Consider the following 26,879-nt stretch of genomic DNA (forward strand, 5'->3'; position numbering starts at 1 on the left):
CCCTGATGCCAGAGGGGGCTTCCATGTGCCGCCTGACACTGGGCAGGTGTCTGACCACAGCGCAGATGACAGGAAGGCAATGGGGCCCATCTCGGCCTATGTGCCAGCCAGACCCCAGCACCCAGGGGCCCTCTCCTCACTCCTCAGGGCCCTGCATCCCAGGCCCAGCTCTGCCAGCGAGGGGCTGGGCACTAGCGTCACCCGGAAAAGGTCCGCCTCTTCCGGATGAGGTTCCAGAGGGAGATCAGGTGTCTCTGACGGTGTCCATCGGGGCCAACGGGGCTGTGGCAAGGTTGGTCTCCCTCCCTTACCTTCCATCGAGGGGGTGAGGGGTCAAGGCCCCACATGCCCACCCAAGCTCCGGCCCCTCCCCACACTCTGCCGAGGAGCTCGGGCAGGTGTTCCAGCCTCAGGAGGACGTGCTCAGCCCTGCTGCCACGAGGCTGCTGACAGCTGAAAGGCCCGCCTGCTTCAAACAGATGCAGAAATAAATAAATAAGGCGGGCGTGCTTTGAACCGACTTCCAAGTGAAGAGTTGCATCCTTGCTGTCAGGCCCCCACCAGCAGTTTCTGTAGCACCTCCCGAGCAGAAACGCACCTCAGCCCATTTATTAGAATGATGAAGGCAAAGGGACCTACGATTGCACTCCTTCCTTAATGAGCAGCCGAAGGGATCGGTAAGCATAATTTCAGAGGCCAGTAATATTTTATATAATCGCCGAGTGGTTTAAATTGAAAACCCCCAACTGAATCAATATTTACTGCATTGAAACGAAATGAATAGTAATAAGTCACTAAGCTCCCTGTCCTGTTTCATAAAATAAAAAATTATAAAAATGAGCAGAGGCACAGGGAGGCCATCACATTAACTTTTACGGCACTTGGGGAGCTGTAACCGCCTGTTCTCATAAAATAAAATTCTAAAAAACCTGCCGGAGGAGACCTGCTTCAGCATTGCATGGGGAAGTGGGCGGGGCCCAGGGTCACCCCCACGGGCTCTCCCCCAGAACCCTGCCTGGGGCCCACCAGCACGGAGAGCCAGCGGAGCCTCAGCTCCAAGTCGGCAACCGCCCTCTCTGTCATCCCCAGGCCCATCTCCTGCTCTCATTTCTTGACCTAGCAATGGGACAGGGCGGGTGGTAGCCACTGGGTGTCCCCCACAGGTGGAGGAAAGGCTGTTCTCTGACCAGGCCAGGGCCGTGGGCCATGGGCCGGTGAGGGACAGATGTGAGTGAGGGTGGAGGAGCGGGTCCGGTAAACGTGCCCTGTCTGAAAGCACAAAGCAGGAGCCTGTGCTGCCCTGCACAGGACCACAGAGGTCTAGGAGGGCCAGGCTTCCCCTCGGGAGCTCCAGGTCCCCCAGGGACACCACAGCCTACATGGGGGCACTTCTGGGACAGGGGCACAGTGGTGTTGACAGAGACCAGTGAGAGTCCCCTGGGGAGGGGGGTGTCTAAACGCTGCCCTCTGAACAAGGGTCTGAGACTGGCAGCCGGCAGCCGCAGGGGCTGAGCCCCCCAGACTCCTGTGCAGGAAACAAGGCCGCATCCAAGCAGGCGACACACACAAGTTCCACGCACTCCTGTGGCTTGAGAACGAAGGACAGACCAACTTAAAAATGGGCCAAGGAGCCCACAGGGCCTTAAGTAAGCCCATGAATGAGTGCTCTGCATCACGGCCAGTCAGGGAAACATAGATCAAACCATGGCGAGACGCTCCCACACGGAAAATACGAAAATTAAAAAGACCGTAACACCAAGTGCTGTCATGGGGACAGAAAGGGCACCCCCGCTCTGGGAAGAGCTGGACGCGCACCTTCCCGTGTGTCCCCGCAGCCCCCCCTCCTGGGCGCACACCAGGCTGAGGACACTGGTCCCCAGAGGGCCAGGCGGGAACAGCAGCCTTCGTCCAGGGTTCTTTAAAAGTGGGACTAACTCACACGTCCACTGAGCGGAGAGCTAATAAACAAGTGCGGGGAAAACCACAGAAGACACTTGGCAATAAAAAGTGAAGTGCTGGCGCACGAGGGCGCGGGGGGCGCGGGAGGCACGGGGCCGACGCCATGGGAGAGGGAGCATGTTGCTCTACACGTGGGATGCTCCAGATCGAGCCCAGCAAGTCCGCGGGGCAGACAGAACAATCATCCTGGGTGAGGGCTGGCGACGGGGAGAGCGCAAGAGCACTCCGGGTGGCGGAGCGTCCTGACCTTGACAGAGGCCGAGCCACACAGGTGCATGCGTTAGTCAAAACTCAAAATTCACGCATCTCACTGGATGTAAATTTTACCTTAAAAAGCCCTGTAAACAAACGTGGAGCTCTAGTGAGTGCACATACTGAGGATGAGGGACCAGGTGTCCCTGTCAGGGAAGAGTCACAAGTACCCCCCCCCCCCCGCCCCCTGGAAAGCAGAAGGGAGCAGTGCGTGGAGCTGGAACAGTGGCATCTGCAGGCGTTCCAGGGCTCCAACCTAGAAAAAGCTGTGTGCGCAGATGCAAAGATTCGGACTCCACAGGGCCTGGAAGCAGAGATGCACAGCCCCCACGGGACTCCCCTTCCTCGCACCCCCGTCACCCCAGGGCCATGAGACCCTCACGGTGGGGGACTGAGAGCAGCTGAGAGCCACCGCATGACCACGAGCCAGGTTCTGCAGACAGGTGGCTAGCTCCGAGCTGGGGGAGGGAAAGTTCCAAGTGAGCCTGGAAGCCATGAGGGAGCCACGCAGAAAGGGCCCAGGCCACTCAAAGGGGCTTCCACAGGCCGCATGGGACAAACTGAGGGTCAAAATGAATCACAATGAGAACAGATTATAGCCTATCAGATAAAGTGAGAATCTGGAGTCTCCACTGTCAGAAATAACCAAATGAATGTACAAAGCAATGGGGGATAAGGGACAGTGGTTCCTGGCAGGACACCCTCCAGCCGATACAAAAGGAGAAAGGGTCAGAAATCCCGAAGGGTCTAGAAGGCGTGGGCGAAGCCCAGTAAGGAACGCGGTCCTCTGCACAGAGTCGACAGACCTCTCCACAAACACGTGGAGTGACCAGCCTGGGTCGTCAGCCAGGGGCTCAGGCTCACACGGGCACCAGGCCGCCAGATGCCAGGTCCCCCAGGCTGCAGGGAGGGGGCCGCCTAGCGCTTCCACGGCATTCCTACTGAAATGGTGAAGCTGAGTCTCCTCACATACACGGAGGCCTCTAAGCCCAGGGATGCTGCACGAAGCACCTGGCCCCCGTTCTCCAAATCGTCAGGGTCACGAAAGGGAGCAAGGCTGAGGGCCGGACTCCATGACTCTGAAAGGACACAACCCCCAAATGCCATGGGGGTGCACAGCCAGCTCTGCTGCTGGGCAGCACTCCCTAATCTGGGGACCACACTGCAGCGGCCAGTCAAGGGGCACCAAGTCTCCAATTCCCACCCAAACGGTCGTATACGAAGGGGGGGTAAAATGATATAGCAGATGGGGCAAAGTGTAAGTAGTCCGTGAATTTAGGTGAAGAACACAATTTCTGCAACCTTTCTCTACATACAAAAGTGTATCGAAATGAAGTAACCTAAAAAAACTAAATGAAAGAAACAAAGCCGGCCGCCAGCCACAGAGCACATCTGCCTCAGGCAAGCCACAGCCCAACCATGACCCTCTGCCAGGCTGGCCAGAGAAGATGCATGCTGTGGTCAGCAAGGCTCTGGGTGGCCGGATGCCCTGCAGCGGGAGCTGAGCCAGGGTCACTCGCTGCTTGCCCAATGGGCTCTGGGTATCATTAGCCCCTGCAGCCTAAGGCCTAATCAAGCCTCTGCGCTTGAACCTGCCTTGCCTCCCGCTCAGGCTTCATGCTATGAGTGCCATTTCCTCCACCAGGGAAGACCACCCCCCTCCCCGGGCCTGGCCACCTCCCATTCACCAGAGCCAGGCCTAGGCGAGATGCACACCTCCCAGGCCTGCTGGACGTGTCAGCACGCTGGCCTGGGGACACTTCTGCAACTGCCTACTCAGGGTCTGTCCCCTACTGGGCCACAACTTCCAGACAGGCAGTGACCTGACCTGGGGCAGCCTCCACAGACCTCAGATTATGGCCAGAGAAGGAGCCGCTAGAGCCACTGGCCTGGGGGTCTCCCCCTCTTCTGCCAGGGACTGACCTGTACTTCAACACCAGGAACCGGGGAGAGAGAGACCGCTCAAGTACCACCCAGTTAAGAGCCAGGACCCAAACCACCCCCTAATTCTAGCCTGGGTTGCAGGCCATCTCCCACAGCACTCAGGGCCTAGAATCCTGTGAGTGTGGTTAGGAGCCCCTTGCACCAAGAGTGTCACTGTGTAATCAGAGCTCCTGACCAGGTGGGTGGCTCTCACCTCACTCTCCTCACTGCCCTCTGAGGGGACCACGGACATGGAGGTGAGGACCAGGGGCCCCGGGGGCTGGTGTGGCGCAGGTCACCCTGCCAAGCCCAGCCCCAGGCGCCCCCCTCGGACCCTGGCAGCAGCTCCCCACCTCACATAGGCCTGGCCATCCCAATCAGTACTAGGAACCCCAGATGTGGATGGTGAAGCCCCCACCCTATCCTCCCTGGCTGGAGAGGGTCAGGGGCCTGTGGGTTCTCCAGTCACCATCGAGCAGGGGCCCACGGGATGGGCCATTCCTTGGGGTCACGCACATGTAGCCCAGGCAGCCACGCACAGGCACACACCTGCGCCTGAGTCGAGCAAGGAAAGCCCCGTGTGGGGCAGAGAGCTGTCCCCACAGCACCTGTCGGGGGCTCCTTCGGAAAAAGTGCTCTCCCTTCCACGGGCAGCCAGCTGGGCAGAACCCCAGAAGCATCCAGGCCAGGCCTTCCCTGCGTCTGACAGGAAACCAGGACAGCCCCGACGGCCCGCCGCACAGAGGAGGCCAGGCCTGTAGGGGGCATCCCACATCCAGACCCCAGCTGGCCCTCACGTGAAAGCAGCCAGACAGCTTTCTTCACTTGAAGTGGACACTCTCGTCTGTGACAGAACCAATTCAAACTCTTGCTGCATTGGCCATGGTCACTCAGCACGTTCGTGGACAGTGGGAGCTGTGCCTGGCCTGGCACCCTTCTCAGGCTGCTGGGACAGAGGCTGCCCTCACGGGGCAGCTGGGGGCACGGGGTAGCTGGAGTCGGGCACGGTGAATGGCTTCCCAGGCTCCATGTCAAAGGGAAGGCCGGGGGCAGGTGGGCACCCCAAGGAACATGCCAGCCAGGTCAAGATCAAGGTCAGCCACGACACATGCCCTGGGCCCGAACAAAGCGGTCACAGCCTGGGAAGGGGGTTTGCCAGGCGGAAGGGCTGCAGCCCCCCGATGGAGCGCCACACCCCCACCAGCCCAGTGGCAGGGCTCCAGGCCCCAACTTTGATGCTACCCTCCCCCTGAGCAAGACATTCTGGGCCCCCTCCCCAGGCCCCTGCGAAAGGCACTCGCAGCATGGCCCACACCGACCATAGCTGCCCCACCCCTAGAGTGGCCTTCTTTGGGCGTCCTGAGCCCCCGTCTCCCCTTCCCAGCACTGACCACCCCATGGAGGTACCTGCTTCACTTATCTGCTTGCCTCCTACTGGGAGGGGAGCGCTGTGGGCAAAGCGGGCACCTGGCACAGGATGGTGGCACCCCTGTCTTTGAGGGAGCCCCGCTGCCTAGCACCAGGCTCTCTACTAGCCCCTCACAGGTCCTGGCCTGGGCTGAGCAGGAGGCGCCCATGTGCTCACCACCAAGCAGGGCCCTCGCCAGACACAGAGCAGGACCTGGGGTGTGGCCGTGACATGGAGGGGGCACCCCCCTCACGTGAGGGCTCACCCAAAGCTCCTCTCACTGCCACAGCCTTCAGGGCAGGGCAGGAGGCTGCAGGAGCCCCAGTTCCATTGGCCTGGTTAGGGCAGGTCTGGGGATGAGCAGGCACTCCCCAAACAGATCGTATGTTGTGCCCCACCAATTCCTCTGTTGAAACCCTAACCCCAGTGGGATGGTGTCTGGCGGTGGGCCCTTGGCAAGGGTCCAGGGTGGGGCAGTCATGAGGATGAGGTCCCCACGACGGGGCTGGTGCCCCACGGAAAGAGGCGAGACCCCGGAGCGCCGTCTCTGCTGCGTGAGGGTGCGGTGAGAAAGCAGCTCTCCGTGGTCCGGACCCTGACCTCAGACGCCCAGCCTCCAGAACGGAGAGGGTACACGTCTGTTGCTCAAGTGTGCCAGGCTTCGAGAGCCGTGCCCGATGCCCCGGTGTCGGGGCAGATGGACGGCAGAGCGGGGCCGCGGCCGGCTCACGATGCCCTGGGGGTGGGCACATGAGGGGGGCACGGGGGACCCCATGGCCACCCCCAAGGGGATGCTGCCCATCCTCAGGCTGAGTTCCTCTTTAATGAGACGTTACTTCGGAAAAGCATTTCAGAGCCTGCAAAATCGTAGCCCAAACCTCGTCAAACCACCCGGAGATTACTTAAGATTTACCGCACAGACACAAAAATAAAATAAAATAAAATAAAGTAAGGCAGCCCTGCGCACGGCAGGCCCTGTGACAGCACCATTTGTAGTCGGGAAGGAGCGGCCTCCAGACTCATCTGCTTAAGCACAGCGGCTCCTGTTTACTCCGCGCTTTCGCGTCAAATGAATTTGGAAAAAGAAAAAAAGTGACAGGCAGTTTAGGGATATAAGTCACATTTCAGCTTCAGTTCAGATTAATGACCTTGCTGGAACTGCCGCCGAGGGCACAGGCAAATCCACAGATCTGAGAACAAAAACATTAAATCTTTGCTCAGCGTGAGCCTCAGCCCTCTGGGGTGCTCGCAGGACCCTCTGCCGCCCCCCAAGGCACCCCACAACCCCAGGGCTGGTCCTGGGCACCAGTGGTACGAGGTCCTAGGGGCCCAGCCCGGCCTCCTGTGGGTCCTGAACTGATGAGGCCCACGGCCTCTGGGGCCATCAGCAGCTGCCCCTGCGTCCAGACAGCCCGAGGCCAGGAGCCTGCCCACCAGTGGGTGGCAGTTGGCACCACAGACGCAGCCCCTGCATGCAGTTAAGAATCCTTGCCAGGAGGGGCCTGCTTTTCCCCTGGTCCCACCCTCTGGGGACAAGGGTGGCCATGGCCCTGCTACCTCCACAGTCATTCCAATGCCAGGCCCCTTGCGGCGCAGGACCAAGCGTGGCAATCCCCCAACAGCAGTGAGGGCTGTCATCCCTGGGAACAGGGAGAGCGGGGACTTGCCAAGGCCGCTGGCCATTAGCCGCAGGGCGGTGCTGAGCCAGGCTCCAACCCAGCCCTGCTCCGGAGGCCAGGCTGCAGCGAGGCTGAGAGTTCTGCCCCCTGGCCTTCCTGCTTGCCCAGGGTCACTGGCGCTCCGCAGGCTCCCCCAGGAAGGCAGCGTTCCCAAGCACACACAGCTTCCTCCCTACAGTGCGCGTCTGCAGGAGAGTGGGACCTGGGGCCACTCCATGCCAATGCTGGCACTCTTGGCCTTACTTCCCACCTGTGTTTACCAGCCCCCAACACTGCCGACTGAAGCTTCTAGGGCTGTTGGGGTCTGTCTGCTGCACCCCCCAAGGGTGTACCCCTCTGAGGCGGGTACCGATCAGGAGGCCCAAGGAGGGCTCATGGTCCCTGGGCTCAGGCCGGCTACCTGGCAAGAAGCCCTTTCTCACCACTGCGGCTCGGATCCCATGCTGGCCTAGGCCCAGCCACCAGCCCAACCTCTCCTCTGCCCAGGGAAAAGTTGAAGAACCTGCAGATGAACAGGGCCAGTCAGCCAGAGCCTCCCCAGGGCCTGCTGACCACACACAGGCAGCCCCCAGCTCTGACACAGCTGAAGGCAGCAGGTGGGTGGGCACCAGACTGGCCGCTGGCCCCAGAGACAGGCCCTTTCTGGGGCCTCGACAAGCCAAGCCCAGGCGTGCGCAGCCAACAGCGAGGCCAGGCAGCCACAGGTGGCCACTCTGCTGAGAAGGCAGTCCCCCAGGGTCCAGCTGACCTTGGGCAAAGGAAGCCCAGCCCACCCGCAGACACATTTCCCAGGACCTGAGTCACTCAGCCCTCAGCACCCACCACACCCTACCCTGTAGGCCCACCAAGCCCAGGGGCCTGGTCCCCCAAGAATCCAGGGCTCTGTGCTCAGGCTATGTCCTAGATGCCTGGGGTAAAATGGTCAGGGCACACGGAGACCCCACGGAGCAAAGCCTCCACACACGGCCTCGGCTAATGTGCAGCCATCCTGAGGGTGGGTTCAGCTGTCAGTGGCCGTACAGGGTTGGCAGCTGGACCTGGGCCCGTCCATTCTCAGTCCGTTCTCAGCCTGGCCTGTAGCATCCACAGCCCCAGGCTGGCCTCCCCTCACAGCCTACCCCATCTACCTGACCCGAGGTCAGACCTCGCATGCCTGCCCACACGGCTCTCTCAGGTCCCACCCGCTCCTCAACTCCCACACTGAGGTGAAGGCATATTCCCTGTCCTATTGCTGACTGGGTGGTTCTCCACCTAATGGGCTTGACGTTCCGGCTGGTTATAAGGTGGCTACTGCTTAAGGGGCACAGCTAGCCATCCCCCCCCCCCCAGGAGCCCTCGCCCCACAGGGCCTGGCTCCCACGTCTGCTCGGTGACCCCCGCGGGGCCTAGCAAGCTCAGCACTGGCCCAGCTGAACCCAAACCCAGGGCCTCCTTGGCAAAAAGCTACCCCCCCCACCCCGCCGCAGTCACACCCCTGGGGAGAGGCGGGGCCTTGCCGGGGCTGGATGTGGGGCCGGAATGCGGGCTGCAGGAGGGGAGGCAGAAGCAAGAATCAATAAATCTGAACCTCATTCACGATGATCTGGGGCTCTTATTAAGTAAATTAATTTAAGTTAATTTAGCTCGATCATGACTCCCGATCACAGTGATTTAGTGAGGGGGAAATTGCATTAGGAAAGGCCATGCTCACTAGATAGGAGAACGGAAGAAAATTAGACCCACTTAGCACTGTGAATTAATATGGAAATAGCAGGTGTAAATTTAACCTTATCGAGAGAGTGAAAATTATCTTCATAAATTTGTAGAAATAGCCCCCAAGATACTTATAAATCTATTTAAAACAAAAATATTACAAAAAGTGCAGTAAAATTAATTTAAAATATACTTCCAGCTATTGCCTCCAGAAAAATCGGCAGCAGGGCCAAGTTTCGTGCAACCTCGTGGTAAGGGAGGAGGGCAGTGCCGGGGTGGGCTAGTCGTCCAGTGCACGTGCCGTGGGCCAGTGGGTGGCACCTCCTCTCATGGCCCCAGAGCCCGGCAGCCACTGTCGGTGGGGGGAGGGGGGGCTCATGCTGGGCTAGCAGAATGGCCCCTGCCCAGGACTAGAGGTGGTCCAGCCCCTTGGAGCACAGTGATCCCTTGCCCCACAGCCTCCGGTCAGAAGTTATGTGCCCTAGACTGCCCACTGCAGCCAAGCGAAGGCCCACATTCAAAGGAACTCCCACACTGCTCCCCCAGGAAGTAGGCTCCCAGAGGGGGGCGAGGGGACAGAGGGAGAGAGCCTGCCACTGCCTGGCCTCCACCTACCGCCAGAGCTGCCACCCCTCCCCCCACCTCATCAAAGGAAGGGGCCACACCCCCATGCTGGGTTTCCTGAGGCCCCAAGGCTGAGCAGGCTCACAAGAGGGGGCCCCCAACTTCAGTCCCCTAATGCTGCTGCCCCAACTAGCCCTCCCCCTCTGGGCCCAGGGCACCGAGAAAGAAGAGGGAACTGCCCCCACCCTGCACGCTGTCGGCCGGAAGCAGCCTGGAGTAAGGCCACAGCACTGGGGGTGCGGGTGGGACCAGGGTGGAGGTCGCATGGAGAGAGCCACAGCCTCCTCTCCTGCCCCAGACAATCAGTACGTCACCGCTTCCAGAGGGCTGCTCACGGCCCAGACTCTAACCAGAAGTTTCTCCGTGAAGGACGCCCAGGTACAGCCTCAACGGTCTGGACAGTGGTGCCCCCCCTCGGCCGTCCCCTGCCAGCTAATAGCTTCCTGACAACGGTGGGGGGCACACAAGTCTGTGCACGTGGCCCACACAGGCTGGCCGTATGTCTGGTGCAGAGACTGCTGAATGGAAAAAATGGGCCCGTTTCTCCGCCAACAAACTGTGGACCCGGCACTTCCGAGCGGCAAGCTCGGCCCCCAGCAGGCCCCGGGCCCGTGGCAGCCTGGAGGAGGGCCTCCTACCTGGACAGGGAGAGCCGCCGTGCCCGCCAGGAGGGCAGGGACAGGGGAAACTGGGGGGCGTTGAGAGAAGATACTGGGGTCTTCTTGACGATGCGGTAGCGGGTCTTGATCACTTTGCTGGTGGGAGGGGTCCGCGGGGTGTGCAGACTGGACGCTGCGGAGAAAACCCACACAGACGTGGTCAGTGGAGGTCGCCTTCCCCAGGCCCTCCCCCTGTGGCACACACACGTCCCCATGGCTGCAGGAGAGCTGGGCCCAGGCCTGGAGTCCTGAGACGCAGGACAGCAGGCACGTGCAAGGCACCGGGGATGCGCAGTGACAGTGACATGGCAAGCAGCAGCCAACCCTCCCTGGGCCAGCCGACGAGGGCAGTTGGAGCCCCTCAGCAGGCAGCACCAAAGCCCCCAGACTCGGGGCTGGCCCCAGTCTCCAGGGCTTCCCGTGGGCAGCGAGGAGGGGACCTCGGGCGGGTCCGGGAGGCCCGGGGTACAGAGTGCTCACCTCCCTCACTGGGCAACCCCCCCAACAAGCTCAGGCAGATTTATGTATTTAATCACCACTGTTTTCATAACATCTTGCAGGGTGATGAATGCCACAGCTTTTCTTCTTGCTGAATGTTTCATGCAATTAACAGGGATCTGTTTTGCCCGAGTTCCCTTCCACTTGATAGCCGGCAATTTCTCCACAGCTTCGAGGAATGTACCTAATTGTCCGGCTCTCATAATATACAGCTCTAACTGCCCAGATAATTAAAGCGAGTGCGGCGCGGGACGCAGGCGCTAAAGCCTCTCATGACCCACCCTACAGCCAGCAGCCTCTCCGGAAGCTCCCCTCTCGGACAGGCGCTGGGACCCAGGCTCCCTGCGGGCTCCTCCCGGCTCCGTCCAACCTGCCTGCACAGCACCCGGGAGCTCCGCTTGGAAGGGCGGCGGCCAGCAGGACCCCAGCAGTGGGTGGTTTCCCAGGGCCCCCACCACAGAGACACCCTCACGAGGAACTGACCCAGACACCACAGCCAGGCAGCCGGGCCATGGGTGCCAGACGAGGCCACCAGGAAAACGCACGCAGTCTCACTGCTGGAGTACCAGCACCAGGGTGGGCCCACGACCCTTTGGATGAAGTGTGCCGGGGGTCCAGGATGGCCCAGGAGAGGGAGCAGGGCAGGCATGCAGCGGCCCCAAACCCACAGATCCCCTGCTGACTCTGCCCAGTGCCGGCCACTCCACTCCCCTGACAGCACGGGCCATGACCTCTGCCTGCTCCCCTGGGCCCCAAGGATGCACCTTCCCAGCACCCACACATCCCAACCTGGACTGGGAACCTCCCCGTTACCTGCCCACAAGGAGCTGTTACGGGTCTACAGACAGCGTCTAAAAATCTTCCTCCAGAGCCCTAGACCCAAAAGACCTCTCGCCCACAGCCAGGCCCCTGAATCAGCACCTTGGCCCACAGACCCCCTCTCCAGGCTTGTCCAGCCCGCCAGAACCCACTGTACCCCGGGGGACACCTGGCCGGGAGCAAACAGGACGAGCCTACCCTGTAGGTGCCACCACACCTGCACAGCAAGTAAGTGGCTGGTAATTGGCACCGTGCCTCCTGGTCCAGATGTCAGAAGAGCCCCTCCTTCAGGTGTCCCCCCACCCTCTGCCAGGGCTCCCATCCACCCACATGGCAAGGCCAGGACACAGTGTGGTTCAGAGCCCTCCCAAGTGCCCCCAGACCAGAGGGTCTACCCCTGCTGCCAGACCAAGGAGGATGTGGAGGCCCCTTGCACCTGTAAGGGGGTGGACATGGGGCTTCAAGGCCCACAGAGTGCTAGGAGCAGGGCAGAACTCTGGTCCCTGGACTGGAAGCAGGGACCCACAGCAGCTGCCCACCAAAGGGAACCATGACACATGCAGGTAAGGCCGGGCCAGACTCCCCAGCAACAGGAGAGGTCCCCCTCCCCTCCCCCTCTCTCTCCTTCATTCTCCCTCCCTCCAAAAGCAGCAGCTCTGGGGAGTCAGGGAGAAAAAAGAAGCTCAGCAAAAGCAAAGGGCGACATGGCATCACCAGGGACACCTGGTCTTGCTGAGCGATCAAATTGAGCAGATCTTTAGCTCTGGGCACCCCACACACACCTGGGACATAGGGGAGAGCCTAGCATACAGTGGGGCATCAGTAGATAAATGTTTGCTGAATTGAATTTTCAAGGTCTTACAAGCAAAGATAGACCAAAGAAAATCAATAACAGCTTGTTCCAACTAAGAGGCTTCCTTTAAGTCATCCAAGCCCCTAGCTAACCTCACAGCCTCCCTGCTCCTGCAGCCCTTGCGTCTGGACAGCACACCTGCCTGTAGCCCCTGACCCCGGCTCAAGAGCTTCCCAGGGCAGCCACCACCTGCCGCTCCGGGATGTGAGGTGCCGCCGCGCCCCCCCCCCCCAACTAGAGCCGCACAACCCTGGCTCTGCAGCCGGATTCCTGCTGCCTCACCACCCTCATCCCCTTCCTCCTGAGCACAGGGAACCCTGAGCCTGGCCCAGCTCTGCTCCCCTCTTCCAAATGCACAACACTACCACCTCCTCCAGGAAGCCCCCAGCCCCCATGCCCAAGGGCCTGGACTCTGCATTCAAGTTAACAGGCTGCAGTACTTATAATACATTCCTGCACAGGACGCCTGGGTGGCTCAGTCGTTAAGCAGCTGCCTTCGGCTCAGGTCGTGATCCCGGGGTCCTGGGATCGAGCCCCGCATGGGGCTCCCTGCTCAGCGGGGAGCCTGCTTCTCCCTCTCCCTCTGCCGGCTTCTCTGCCTACTTGTGCTCTCTATCTCTCTGTCAAATAAATAAGTAAAATCTTAAAAAAAAAAAATACATTCCCCGCACAGTGCAGGCCTACTGCAAAGTCAATTTTTTGCTTAACTTACTGCATTTTACTTATTAGTGCCCCATTACCGTTCCTAGGAGAACACGGTCATAAGGCAGGCCTCCTCTTACAAGGCTGACTAGTGTCAGTTCCTTCACATCGGCCTCTGTTCGGCCGCCACCCCCATGGTCCCAAGAAACGGAAGGGGGAGGGCAGGGCACAGCAGCCCACGCCCTGCCCCCACAGTGGCCTGCACACCACTCCCAGTCCCTGTCTCTCCTCGACAGGCAGTGTGGACACAGGCAGTGGAAGTGCCCATGACAGTGACCCCGGGGAGACCCGTCTGGGGCGTCCCTGCCGAGGGCAGAGAGACGGGCGGTGTGCCCCCACAGCCGACAGGTGCAGGGGGACCAGGAACGGGGCAGGAGGGAGCGAGGGCCCTGCTCCAGCGCGGAGGTGGAGTGGCCGGCACGGGCAGGCTGAGGGGCGCCGTCGCCATGGTGCGGGCGCCCAGGCCTTGCCCCGACCCTGAGGCGGGGAAGGCTGCCCCAGCACAGCCCGCCACTCCTCCCTGCTGGCGGATGGCTTGTGTAGATAATCATGTTATTTAGATAGGATGTGGGTTTAATTCCCTTCATTACAGACTCCCAGGGTTGTAATTTTTTTTCTCCGCATGATGTATTCCCTGTGGCACATTTCACTCAAATCAAACCCTTTGCGCCTTTATTGCCAATGAGGCCCGGGCGCCGTGTTATCAGGCCCACACACACAGCCCTCTCCGCCCTGCCGTGCAGAGGTCACTTCTAATGACTAATCGATCTCATTAGCTTTCCTAATTAAAAACTTTACTACCGCAATGGAAGACAAACTACAAAAAAACTGCTGGCATCATATTTGAGTGGGATATGAGCCCATCTATCAGCAGAGCCTGTGTGCCTACAGTCGGCCCAGGGGCCGGCCTCCCCACATTCCCATGCTCAGGGGCCCTGCGCGGGGTAAGGGGGGGACAACGGTGCTGCCAGGGGCCTTCCTGTGCACCAAGCACAGATGCAACACATACGGGCAGGCCTGCTGTCAGGGAGGGAGGCCGCTGAGGCCCGGAGTGCCTGGGACCCGTCCGGTGGCCGAGGCCCGTGTGTATCACCCTCCGTGATCCGGCTGCGGAAGCACGGAGCACACCAGCCCCTGGCCAGCCGCTCCCAGGGCCGCCGCGCACTGGGCGGACAGCAGAGAAGGGAGGGCCACGGCGATCTGCAGCAGTCGTCTGCAGCAACCCCCGGCCCCAGCTCGCCCAGCCCCCCTCCTCAGACAAGCCACCACAGATGGCAGAGCCCATCAGACAGAGGTCACGGCTCGCTCTCTGTTAGTGCAGAGCAGGAGTTGAGATGGAGTTCAGATTTTTATGGAACTTCAAAGGGCAATAACTGGGTAGAAAATGAGTTGCTAATTTCACAATTGTTTAATGAATGAGGAGAAGATAAAGGCTCTGTGCAAAGACCTGCCAGAAGATGTGACCAGCAGGGGAGGGAGCGTCCAAAATGGGCCTGGCCAACCCAGGGCCATGTGAGTGTCCCCTGTGGTATCTGGCTGTCCGTGTCTGGCTGCCTTGGGAAAGGCCTGGTTGGGAGGGGCAGGGACCACATGTCCCAGGCCCCACAACTTCCTGCCCCCCAGCCTCCAGCAACGGGCCATAGATGGGAGCTCCAGAGCCTGGAAACAGGCCAACTGAGCCACAGGCTGAGGATGCCATAAGAAGGTGGCAGATCAGTCCACAGCTGGGCTTCCCACCCCGTTCCAGAAGCCCTTCCCCTGAGCCTCCGAGGACCAGGCCGCATGAGGAGGCAGCTGGGGTGTTGCTGGCTGAGGCACAGCCCACAGGCACAGCCGCCTCTGGCCCTTCATCCCAGCTGGGGGACGGGACCACCAAGCGGAAAGCCAGTGACTGATACTTGAGCACGGAGTTCACTGGAATCAGCCACACAAGACACCCGTGCTAACAGAGCACAGCTGCATAGACCCGTATACGGAGCATGCAGTCTGCCTACAAACCAAGCTATGCTCCTGAAGGAGGGGCACCAGGCCAGGCCCCAGACCCCCAGCCTCTCGGGGCCATGGCAGGGTGGTGGGGGAGAGAGACCCCTGACTGAGGGTGGGGAGCCGGGCTGCTGGGGATGCTGAGCCAGAAGGGCCTTCCTCTGGCCCCAGCTCCCTGGTGCACAATCCACTGCGACCCCCCTCCCTGTGCGTACCGCCTGGTCTGCCCTCCACAACAGCAATGCTGACACGTCAGCGCCTCCACACGGCCCAGGCCCTTCGCTGGCTGAAGACTGTTCTAAAAGGGTGCCAATTACAGCCAACCTCCATACGCCCAAACTTGCTCTTCCATGGTCTGAAAGGTCTTTCTTCCATGGCAGTTTTGGATGAGGTGCAACTTTGGCCCAGCCCAGGATCTGGCCCTGGTGTCCTCAACCCTGGGAGAGGGACAGGGAGTTCTGGCAACAGGCAGATTAGAGGGGACAGAGCAAGCAGGGTGTCGAGCCATGGGAACCAGCCCAGGCCCCTCCTTGGCAAAGATGCGGGAGAGCACCTGGCAGTGGGGCTGCTAGTGCACCCCGGAGAGAGGCCAGGAGGCCCTTGTGAGTGCCCGGGAAGCGGAAAGCTGACGGGGTGGGGCACACCCACAGACACCCCCCCGCCAAGGCCTCTTCCTTGGGCACTGTCCCTAGTGCCCACAGCCTTCGGGGCGGGCCCTGGCCATAATCCTGTTCTCCAGAAAGAGCAAGACCCTCAGATCAGCGTTCTGCTTACAGCTGTGACCACACTGGATGATGATCAGTGTGCAAAGGGGTGCACACCATAGGCGGGACCCATAGGAAGCACCCCAGCAGTGACACCGCCAGCCTGGGAGGAGGAGGAGGGGCCTTAGCGGGGTCCAGAGAGAGAGGACAACATGGCCACAGGCTCTGGGCAGTGCTCCAGCTTCTGGCAGAAGTGGGGAGGTGCGCTGGGAGGCTACCGGGAACCCGGGGAGGAGCTGGCTAGCGTGGCATCTGGGCCCACCCTGCACTGCCTCAAGGCTGGCAAAAGGCTCATACCTGCGGCCAAGGCCTCACCCTGCTCCCAGACTCTGCGCCACCCCAGGGACAGTGACAGGGATGGACGGGGGGCCAGGCAGGGCCGAGCAGGACAGGTGGGTCCAGACAGTGGGTGGGCAACAAGGAGCCCACAGAGCCTGAGCTGGGGAAGGGTCTCCGGAGAGCCAGTGGGGGGACTGAGCCCAGGCAGGCTCCGGGCACCTGGCTCAAGATGCATCACCCCGCCCTCCGGGGCCCTGACCTTCCCACCCTTATTTGACGGGGGATGGGGCAGGGGCAGGGGCAGGGGCAGGGGCAGGTGCAGCTCAGCCCAGATGCCCCTGGTCTTCTCGGCGGCAGGAGGTGCCCCAGTGTCCACTTCCGCCCGGGCCGCAGGCAGGCCACACAGTGGACACGAAACCATGCGCCAGAGCAACCGTGCAGGATCCCGGCGGGGCTGGGGCTCGGTCGGGCAGCCCCTCCCGACAACGGCGGAGTTGCACTCTTGGGAAAACAGCCGCAGAAACATCAACAGAAGAGGAAGCATACATTTCTGAGAAGCCTTCAACAGGGAATGCTGTTCTCACATCTGAAACCCTCCCATGCATCTGAGCTGTCTGCAGAACCTTGAGCCTGGCAGGACGGCCCTGCCCACCACGAGAACCAGAGCAAAAGTCAGCAGGAGGTTCTGTCTGCCCTGGGGCGGGGAGGCTCTGCCAGGAGCACAGATGCCTGCACCCCTCGGCCGCAGGTTAGGACCCGGAGCACCTCCCGGGAGGCGCGGCAGCCGGGGCAGCACCTCTAGTCACAGCAAGGCCCAGCCCAGGTGAAGGGCTGTCGAGAGTAAACAGTGAGGTGTGCCTGCCCTCTCTAGACACTGCCCATCCACCAGGGCATTTCTGGAAGTGGACCTCATCTGAGCTGTCCCCTTGGTTACCCCCATGGTCCTGGGGATGGTGACACCAGAGCTGCATCTGGGGGTGAAAAGGGTCCGAGACTCCTCGGAGGGGCAGGCAGGCCCCAGAGGCCACCAGGAAAGGCTCCGTGGATGCATGCCAGTGCAGGAAGCAGCCAGGAGAAAGGCCCTGTGGGGTGCAGGCTCTGGTACTCGGGTGCCAGGCAGGGGGTTCCCAGGATCGCCCCCCCACTCCCCAGCCCACTGAGGCTCAGGCCAGTTTCTCCCTGGTCTCTCAGGAGCTGCCAAGGCAGAGCTGGCCTGGGGGTGGCCTCAGCAACTCTGCACCCCACTCTCTGACTGCAGCACGTCACCCAGCCCGGCCCACTCTGCCCTTGGCACCAGTGCGTGCGCACCATGTGTGGTCATTTCCTGCTCACGTGGCCTGGTTGCCAGCCCCCCCAGCCCCCCCAGGGTCCTCACACCACAACCCCCAGATCCTTCAGTTCTGCACTTAGCCAGGATGGATGTGTCCAGACGCAGGGCTGGGGGCCTCAGATGGCCCCCCATCTCCGTGCTACCGGGAGATTAGCAGCTAGAGTGGGATCCTGGGGAAGGACACCAACAGCCCAGTTTCTCCTGATGCTGGTGAGGTGGGGGCACAGCCAACACCACCTGCCCCTGGCTTGGGGCAAGCAGCAGGGTCCTGCCAGGACCCTGACGGACAGCCTGGCCATCTCTGCCCCCCTGGGCTGGACTGCCCCTCTCCCTCCCTGTCCCCCAGCCCTACCACATGGGAAAGATTCAGCACAAGGGCCCCAGGCAACTGCATGGGCAGCTCAACCCCAGGAAACCCGCTGGGCTCTTCCTGCAGACCAGGGTACTCAGCCATGGGCAGAATCCACCAAGCTGGGTCCCATTCAGACAAAGATACCACTGTTGTAGGACAAGGTTGACGTGGTGCCCACAGAGCAGGGTAGGCTCTGGTGACAAGAGGGGGAGGCGGGAGCTATGCTTAGCTCGCGTCAGAGGAACAGCCCCTGGGACTTCTGCCCCTTCAGCCTGCTGGGCAGCCAACCTTCCAGAAAGAAAACAGGGCCCGCGCTCACCACATGGCTCTCCACCCGGCCTGGGCTCACCCTGCCCCAGATTTGTGGCCAGCTCCTGAGGAATCTGTTTGCTGAAGAGGCCAGGCCGACAGAGTAACCCCCAAGGGAAGCTCCCCAGAGGACTCAGCTGGGTGGGCAGCAGACAGAGAAGGCCTCCCAGCCCTGAGGGTCCAAGTCTTGTCCAGGGGTCCCCTGGAGGCAGGTGCTGGGCAGGTGACAGCAGCACCCACGCTAACCCCACCATACGTCTCTGCCCTGGAGGTGAGCTGTACCGCACCCCCAGGGCTCAAGGCAAGGGAACCCAGCCAAGGGCACGCACACTGAAGGGCCAGGAGCAGAGCCGTGCAGAAACCTCTTCCTGGTGGCCGGGACCTCCCAGCCGAAGGGTTTCTTCTTTGTCTCTGGAGTGGCCACTGCCTGAGGCGGCTTCCCTGTGGACGGTTCTTTCAGCTGCTACTTTCCACCTTGCTGCGGCCCAGTACTCAAAATCAGCACAAAATCAGCACGGTTGGGTTTCGTTTCTCTCTCTATGTGATGATCTTCATCTTCTAATTGAGTACATAGTTCAGTGCACTTGGTGCAGGAAGTAAGACGTCTGGGTCCACACCTACACCTTACTACACCCGCGTGCAGCGCTCTCAAGTGCTGCGCAGGGCCTACCAGGTGGTGTCTGAGCCCCCCGGACCTGCAGACCCGGTGGCCCACGACTTGAGCACCAGCGGGGCCCCCGCACCGGCCTCCCCAAGCCCTGTCTGCACACTACTCTGTAATGAGACAAGAAGCAAGGAGGTTCCCTTCATCTGTCCTTCTGGTCAGTGTCCCTGACCTCTTCCAGCATCCCCTGCCCATCTGTCTAGGCCCATCTGCAGCCAGGCTCAGCCGTGGTATCTGCCACCCATCCCACAAACGCACACCCCTCACCTGGACGCTGGGGTGCTCAGGGAACCTCTGCTGCCTGCCCCCACCCCCCCACCCCCGGCTGCCTCAGACACAGCGGCTTAGAGAGTGCCCTGGGCTCCCCGCCGGGATGGCAGAAGGCTGCTCCCAGCTGCTCTCTAACAGGCCCGAGCAGGAACACGCGCACTCCTGCCGCGTGGCCTCCCAGCCGCCTTCACCGGAGTTAGCGAGGGTTGCGCTCGGCCCCTCAGGGCCCAGCGAGGGGATGTAGGAGATTAGTACTGATGAGCACCACTTCCCACCCAGCAAGCGTGAAGCCAGCTGCCTGCAGGTGGCCACACAGCCAGGAGGCGGGCGCTGGCAGGCGACGGGCCCCACCGCTGCCTGTACAGAAGCAGTTTCCACAAGAGGCTCAGCCTCTCCCCACCCACCGCCCCCCATGCTCCCAGCCGTCCAGCCCCCTTTGCTGTTGGCAGGGCCGTGCCCAGTACCCAGGCAGGGTTGGCAGTGGCCAGCTCTGGTGGCACATCCTGGTCAGAAGTGCCCTCTGTGCCCTCATGCCCTCCACACAGGGCACACAACGCCCAGCACACGGCAGAGCTGACGGGACACGTCGGACCCTCAGTGCACAGAGGCAGGAAGGAGCCTAGGCTGGGGAGCCAAGGGGCCCCTGCCCAGTGTCCCTCAGGAAGGACAGAACAGGGGCTCAACTCCCAGGAACACCAGTCAGGCAAACGGCTGCCGGGAGGCCCATGTCCCTCCATCCGGTGAAGACCTCTCCAAACGTGCCTCCAGACCTCCACCTGTCCTCTCACACAGGTGCCCCGTTCACTTGGCGGTGCCTGGGGTCCACCCAGCCCTGGATAGTCCCAGCCCAGGCCCTGCAGGTGCAGGGAGCATACAGGGAACAGGGCTCGGCCCTCGTGCTCCCACTGTGAGCGCAGAGCCAGGACATAGCAAAGCCCCCGCCCTATGAGGAGGTATTCATGTGCTTGCAGGGGCCCGTCCATTTCTCCAAACGAGGTGTGACAGCAGCCCAGGCAGAAGGCAGTGGATGCCCCGCCCCGCGCTTGCACGGTGGGAGCTGCCAGGGACGGAGCTCTAACAAGCTTCAGTGGTGGGATGACTGGAATCACAAAGTATGAATTTTTATGAGCCTAATAAATCACTCCACTTTTCCTGTGTTTGATGGTTCCCAGCCCTTCGAATGCTGGAAAAGCCCAGCTGCCCTGAGATGGTCCGGCCCTTGTCCCCAGCAGTGGCCGCGAACAAGGAGACCCTCCCAGGCACCCAGGATGCTCCCGCTCTGCACCCCGAGCCCACTGGATGTCAGCGCCCCCACGGGCTCGTCGGGAAGCCCTTGGGGAGGCTCTGCCGCCCCTCTGTTCGGAGACCAGCCTGCATAAGTCCCAGCCAGAACCAGCACAGACGGGGCGGCGTCAGGAGGACGTACGGGCAGGAGGACCCCAGAACCTGGGAGAGGGGCGTCTGACGGGCAGCGGCCCACGTGCACCCCGCAGCCCGCAGGTGCTTGCCCCCAGCCTTCCTGCAGCACTGTCCCCTCCGAGCCGGGGGTGGGCCGCTGACAAACAGTTACCGATTATCAAATCACAGAGGCAGCCCGACAGGCCGTGCGTCACCAAGCAGCGGGCGGCACCACGGCCTGAGCAGCGTGGGCAGCTCACTGATGACAAACCACCGCTGTCAGCTGCCTGTCCCCCAGCGGGCCGTGTTCGCTGTTGTCCCACGCTACCTGGTGTTTAATGACGACACTGTCAGCCCGAGACGCGGCGCCAACGCCACCACGGACTGTCAGGGCCCTATTAGAGGAAAGATTGAGACCCTACTCTTCTTAAACTCACTCAAGCAACACAAGCCGCTAGTTCCTATAATTACTGTGTGCGAGCCATCGATCGTGCCGACACCTGACCCGTCTGTATGAAATGGGAGTAGTTTGCTCCATGACAGTCGCTATAGATTATAGGGTGGGTCGTCCCTCCCCTTTTAACCAGGGTGCTACAGAGGAGGGTGGAAAGTGAGCACTTCTCACCACCCACCCCCCCAGCATGGGGCTCAGGGGGCAGGGAAGCCCTGCCCATCCCTGGGAGGCCAGGAAGCACCCCTCCCCCACACCGGGAAGGTCAAGGTGGCCGCGTGGCAGGCAGCTAGGGGAATCCAGGCAGGGAGAAAACGTCCAGGCCAGGCACTCCAAGTGAGGGCGCTGGCTCTGCAGCACCAAGACGCCTCAGCCACCCCGGGAACCCCCTTCCCAGAGAAGGAACACGGCTGGGGAAGCATGCTGGGGAGCGGTGTCCACCGTGACGCCCTCCCCCAGCAGACCCAGGCGGCTCGCTCCCCGAGGCGCCCCGGCTGACCTTGGTCAGAGCAGCTAGGCCAGGACGTCCTGGGACTGGGTAACCCTTAACCTGTCTGCAGCACCCAGGCTCCGGCACATGGAACCCACCTCCTGCACCAAGGGCAGAACCTCCTCTGGCTCAGCAGGCCCTGGCGGGACCGCAGCACCCCAGGGCAGCATGTGGGAGTACGTGGGTGTGTCAGCACCTGCGCCTCCAGGCTACACACGCGGGGGCAAGCACAGAGCTCCGGAACCGGCCATGCTGCATGCTGGGTCCTGAGGCTCAGCTCCAGCCTCACGGAGGCAGAGCTCATGACCGGGGGACCCACCCCGCACCCCTCCTCCCCGTGGCCCCGGGTCACAGGACAGGCCTGTGCCCTCCTGCGCTCAGAGCCCAGCCCTGACCTCAGCGACCCTGGGGACCCCTCAACCCTTCCGAGGCCAGCCTGCTGCTACTGCCCATGTGCAGCCCTCTGGGTCCAGCGCCACGGGGCCCCTGGAGCACTAAGACCAGCCCCCCACTGACTCCGGATTCGCTTCAGGCCATGGTCCTCAGGGTCAGCTGTCCCCAGCCAGAGACTGAGCCAGGCCGGCCCACTCCACGGCCCCTGCTTTTACAGTGGCCTGAGGTCCATGTACCACTCACTTGGGATCATGGAGCCGGGACCAGAAAAAGATTCCAGAAGAAAACAGTGAAAATACAAAGGTTTAAAAGCCACTGAAGACAGGGAAGAGGCCTGAGAAGGAGCAGACTCAGCGCAGGGAGAGCTCTCCAGAGGTGCGGACCCCGGCTCCCCGTGCCTCACGCAGGCCAGCCTCTGACGAAAGGCCATCCCCAGGAAGCGCCAACACCATCCTGTCCTCAGGAAGTTCTGGCAGGAACTTGCTCATTCATTCATTCGACAGACTTTTGGCAAGACCCACTATGCCCTGGGAAAACGGCAGGGAGCACAGCGGGCCCACCCCTCCCATGGCCGGTGAGCCTCCCCTCAGCCCTTGCCAGGAGGGAAGGGACCCCCAGGGCACACATCAGAAGAGGCAGCGGCAGCACCCATGAGCCCGGCCCTGAGCACCCATGGGGTCCCTTCCAGGGCCCAGCCTGCACAAGGTCCCCACCGACAACCCAAGAGTTACAGGGGCTCTGGGGCCAGCACCACAGGAAGTACCGGAACTCCTCTAGAGACAGCCCCACTCGGTGCCTGACACAGGGCTCAAACGACCCCGCAGTCCCTCCTGCCTGATGCCAACTGCTCTCCCTCCTGCCCACTGCAGGTCTCCTTGCCTGGCAGGACCCAGTGCCGGCAGCCTGTCCTCCCTGTGACCCAGGTGGGACCAAGCGCAGAGCTGGGGGCTGCCCACCAGGCCCCCATGCAGGTAAACACAGAGCTGACCCCAGCACCTCCTTCCCAAGGACCACGCTCAGCCTGGCTCCCTACACCTGCCGGGGGACGGGACTTGAAGCCAGCCCAGCAGGAGAGGCCCTGAGGCAGGCCGAGGCTACCCCAAGGCCTCCTGCCTATGCCATGGCGAGGGCTCACGTGCCCCGTGCGGTGGCCCGAAGCCTCAGCCCTAACTGCCAAGGCGGGACCAGGTGTCAGCAAACACCTAACCCCACACTGGGCCAACTAGTGTGTGCTCTCTGCCCTCACAAAACGGCCAGTCCTCTGTCAGCTCCGCACCCCCTTCTACTTGGGGGCCTGGCCCACCCAGGGCCAGGAAGGTCAGGGTAGACAGCCTGGAAGGTACAAGGTCATTCACTTCCTTCTCAGCGAGGCTGAAACCCCAGGAGACCAGAGGCTCTGGAGACCAGTGTGGGGGGGGGGGGGTCCCAAGTCCCCCAGAGAGAGGTGAGGGACCATGTCCACTCTCACCAGCAACACCGGGGCCACTCGAGCCGGGCCAGTCCAGCCAAGGGGACAGAGCCTGGCCCACGGAAGGGAGGCCCACCTAGCCCACCCTGGTAGCGGCTGCTGGCGGACTTCCGGGTGGGCAGGAAAATGCTGGGAAGTGCCCACCACTCCCGTGATAGATCGACGAAGACAGACAGACGACCCCACGTTCTGAGCCACAACTGATAGGGAAAGGGCCAGTGCCCTGTCCTGGGTGCAGGGGGCAGGTGAGGCGCAGAGCACACCCTGTCCTACCCGTGACTGCGGACAGCGATTCTAACTGCGAAGCCACTGGAGCCACACTGTCCACGGGATAGGAAGGTCACACACGGAGCCTGCCTCCTCCCTGAGCCCCTGCCCTCTCCCACGGGGGTGGGAGCACACAGAGGGGAAGCCGCCCTAGCAGACACAGCAGCCCCCAGCCCGCAGGGGGAGCCGTACACGGGTATATGACAGGCACTGGGCTCCAGCCGTCCCAGGGAACTGCAGCTTTGTGAGGGCCACCCACCTAGGCCCAGGGGCCCTTCTTCCAGCCTGACTTCACCTGGGCAAGGCCTGGCCAGATTCCACGGGAGCTGGGAAGCTCCCAGGTGGCCTGCGGTCCCAGCTCCCAGGGTAGCCCAAGGCCTCTTGCAAGGGCACAGCGTCCTGCTCACCACAGCCGGGCCTTCTCACAGGGTCCCTCCCCACTACTTCCTCTGAGTCACAGCTAAAGAGAGACACCTGCCAGGGACCCTGGAAATAACCCCTCTAGAACAAACAGCAGCCGCTCACAGAAAACCACGTGCCCCCCTCACAAAACCCAGGCTGCCAGGCTGGCCGTAGGCGGACTAGCACTGGTGGTACCAGCCTGGCGGGTGGCACCCTGTCATGCTCAAGGATGGCCCACCTGTCTCCCCGGGGCCCTCCAGCCACAGCACAGGGCGGAAGGCCCGCAGCCAGCCACAGGGCCCACCTCAGTGGCGGCTCCCCAGCAGAGGCCTGGCGGGAGCCGATGTAAGGGCGGGGGGCAGCTGCAGGAGGCTCCTCCTAAAGGCACAGGCCTCAGCCCTCTGTGGGTGGGAAGGAGTGGGGAGCAGGGGAGGAAGGGGAGGAGGGAGGGCGGATGGAGGTGGGCGGAGGGGCCGTGGGCACAAGGCCTGCTGGGCAGCCTGGGTGGGCAGGGCAGGCGGTGGCCGAGGCCCGTTGGTGCACAGGGGCTGCTCTCAGACCGCAGCCTCACAGGCAGCTGCAGGAACAGGCTGATGGATGCCCCACCGCGTGCCGCCCCCAAGCCGGGCCCCCCGACGGCTGCCACTCCCCCTAAGCATCCACACGGCCTCCACGGGGACCGGGCTCCTGCACTCTCAATGTGGCGCACACACCCGCAGGCTGGGTTTGCCGACAAGGCAGCCATGAGCAATACGTCCACAGAAGCGAGAGAAGGAAGCAGGACAGACCGCTAAAGGAGGGCACAGGGCACAGGCAGCCTCGCTCGGTGCCGGCACGCCAGCCAGGGCGGAGCAGGTCCCGGGGGCCAGAGGAAGCCCCAGCACGGCGGCAGCCAGCAGTCCAGCCGGCCCCCCTGCAACATGGCAGACTGCTCCGAGGGCACAGACTCAGCGGCAACAGGAGCAACCTTCTGACCTGCCCCGGGCTTCGGCAGGGCCATCCCCAGACACACGGTGAGGTGCTAGGGCCCAGGGCCTGTCCCAGCTCCCCCCGACCCCCCCCAACCTGAGCGACACACAGACACACAGCAAGCTCCCGACTCATTCTTGCCCAGATTCTGAAGTGGGGCCTGGGGCTGGGGAGTTGGGGTTTTCCAAAGCCCCAGGCCTGTCTTTCCATCTTCAGTAGATACCGTGAGGTAAGCCCCGTTTCCCCAGACATGCCAGGCCCTGCTGGCCAACACGGCACCCCCTGCGATGGGGAAATGGGGAGGCAACAGGTCTGGAGCAAACACCACTGCCAGGCCCCTGCCCAGTTGAGTCTGGGGTGTCTTTTGCCTCATGCGGGTGGGGACCCCTGGGGGTGCAGCTCACACGGCCCCTCACTCAGACACCCTGCCCTCACCCTCCTATCGTGCAATCTAATTTCCCCGATACCCGAGGACCCAGCGCTGCCCCCGCCCCCAGCCCCGAGACAAGAAGCAGCTGCCCAGCCACCAGGTTTATCACCATGCTGCCCCCCACGCACGCGCGGGGCCGCCTCCACGCAGACACAGGGCCCGCGAGGTGGGAGCAGGCTCTCAGCTTCAGCGGCAAACAGCTGACCTGAGAGGAGGGGCCGGCCCAGCTCTTGGGCCCGAGGCGGGGGGCGGCAGGTGGGCGGCACACACCACACTCACCGTGTGCACAGGCCCTGCAGTTCTGAGCGGTGGCCTCAGGTCCCAGTTGGGGGGACCTGTGGAAGGGGTCAGCCCAAAGGGGACATGCCTTCAGGCGCAGCCATGTACCTGCCCACTGCTCCCCAGCCAGCCTTCCCGTGGGGCTGGGGAGGGCAGAGGGACATCAGTAAAACGTGGAAACCTGAAAGAAAACTGAATGAGCTTGGTCTCAGCAGAGCCCCAATCTCTGCAGCTGTCTCCAGCGCTCACGCACACACCATCCCCCTTAAATACGCTGCACACGGCGCCTCAGGGGAGCCCACAGGTGCCTCTCTCTGACTAAAGTCCCACTTCCCTTTGACTCACTGCAAACTCACCGCCCTGTGAACTTGGCGAGAGCCTGTCACTTGGCGGCTGCCCAGCCCAGCCCTTCTCGTTCACCGCTCCTGCGTCTCTAGGGACAAGAGCCACAGCGGTGCAGGCAGATGGCACCCAAGGCAGGAACCCTAGTCCCTATGGGGGGCAGGCCTGGCAGTGGGGAAGGGGGCTCTCTTCCCTTGGGCTTATGCTCTGCCCAGAGGTGACCCAGGACCAGGCCGCTGCTCCCCAGAGCCAGGCAGGGGCAGGGGCGGGACGCCACAGCAGGCACTGGGGAGAAGAGCTCGCCAAGGGACCAGGAATCTGGTCACCCGGTCACCCTGGCATCTCCCACCGCTGCCCACCAGGCCCAGCGCTGGCAGGCACGCAGGAACCTTGATGCAGCTTCCCTGCGCACTGCTCTGGAGGCACCTCTGAAGCGGGCCACCCTTCACTCTACAAGAGGTCTCGGCCCAAAAGGCTCACACCTCCCCCAGGGCCCCATCCGCACGCTGGTTTATGTCCAGCTTTCAGAGCTCACAGGGCCGGGGAGAGGGCCCGGCGCCCCTGCCCAGCTCAGGCGGGCCCTCTGCTGTCCCACGGCCACAGCCCGTCCCACAGCCACCCTGCTGTGGCCCGGCCACAGAGAGGGGGCCGCAGACGCACCCGGCATCACTGACAGTGCGCTCCCCCAGGCTGCCGCGCCCCGCCGAGCCCCCGCACGCACCCCGCCACTTCCCCGCTCCGCCGCTGATGCGGAAAGGGCAATTAGGAGAGGAGCTGCCAGAACCCATCACGGATCCATGCAGCTCAGAAGACACAGCGAAAAGGAAGCACAACAGCTCCAGAATTAATTTAGAAAGCGCAGAGCCCTGCAGAATGACAACAAACAGGCCAGTGAGTGCTGGGACGTGGGGGTGGGCCCACAGCGGCCAGGCCCAGAGGGGAGCCCAGCAGCACTGGGGGGTGTGGGGGGA

The 26,879-nt window shown here is 62.3% G+C and overlaps 1 protein-coding gene across 1 annotated transcript in view; it reads right to left on the reverse strand.

Annotated features, from left to right (window-relative positions):
• The window catches only part of ZC3H3 (zinc finger CCCH-type containing 3), an 89,654-nt gene that overhangs the window by 42,354 nt on the left and 20,421 nt on the right, over positions 1–26,879 (reverse strand). Inside the window, exon 4 of the mRNA XM_027581618.2 lies at positions 10,176–10,329. Within this exon, the coding sequence (XP_027437419.1) occupies positions 10,176–10,329 (154 nt within the window). The remainder of the gene's footprint in view (positions 1–10,175; positions 10,330–26,879) is intronic.

The sequence above is a fragment of the Zalophus californianus genome, chromosome 4 (assembly GCF_009762305.2).
Source record: "Zalophus californianus isolate mZalCal1 chromosome 4, mZalCal1.pri.v2, whole genome shotgun sequence".
In the NCBI taxonomy this organism is placed as follows: domain Eukaryota; kingdom Metazoa; phylum Chordata; class Mammalia; order Carnivora; family Otariidae; genus Zalophus; species Zalophus californianus.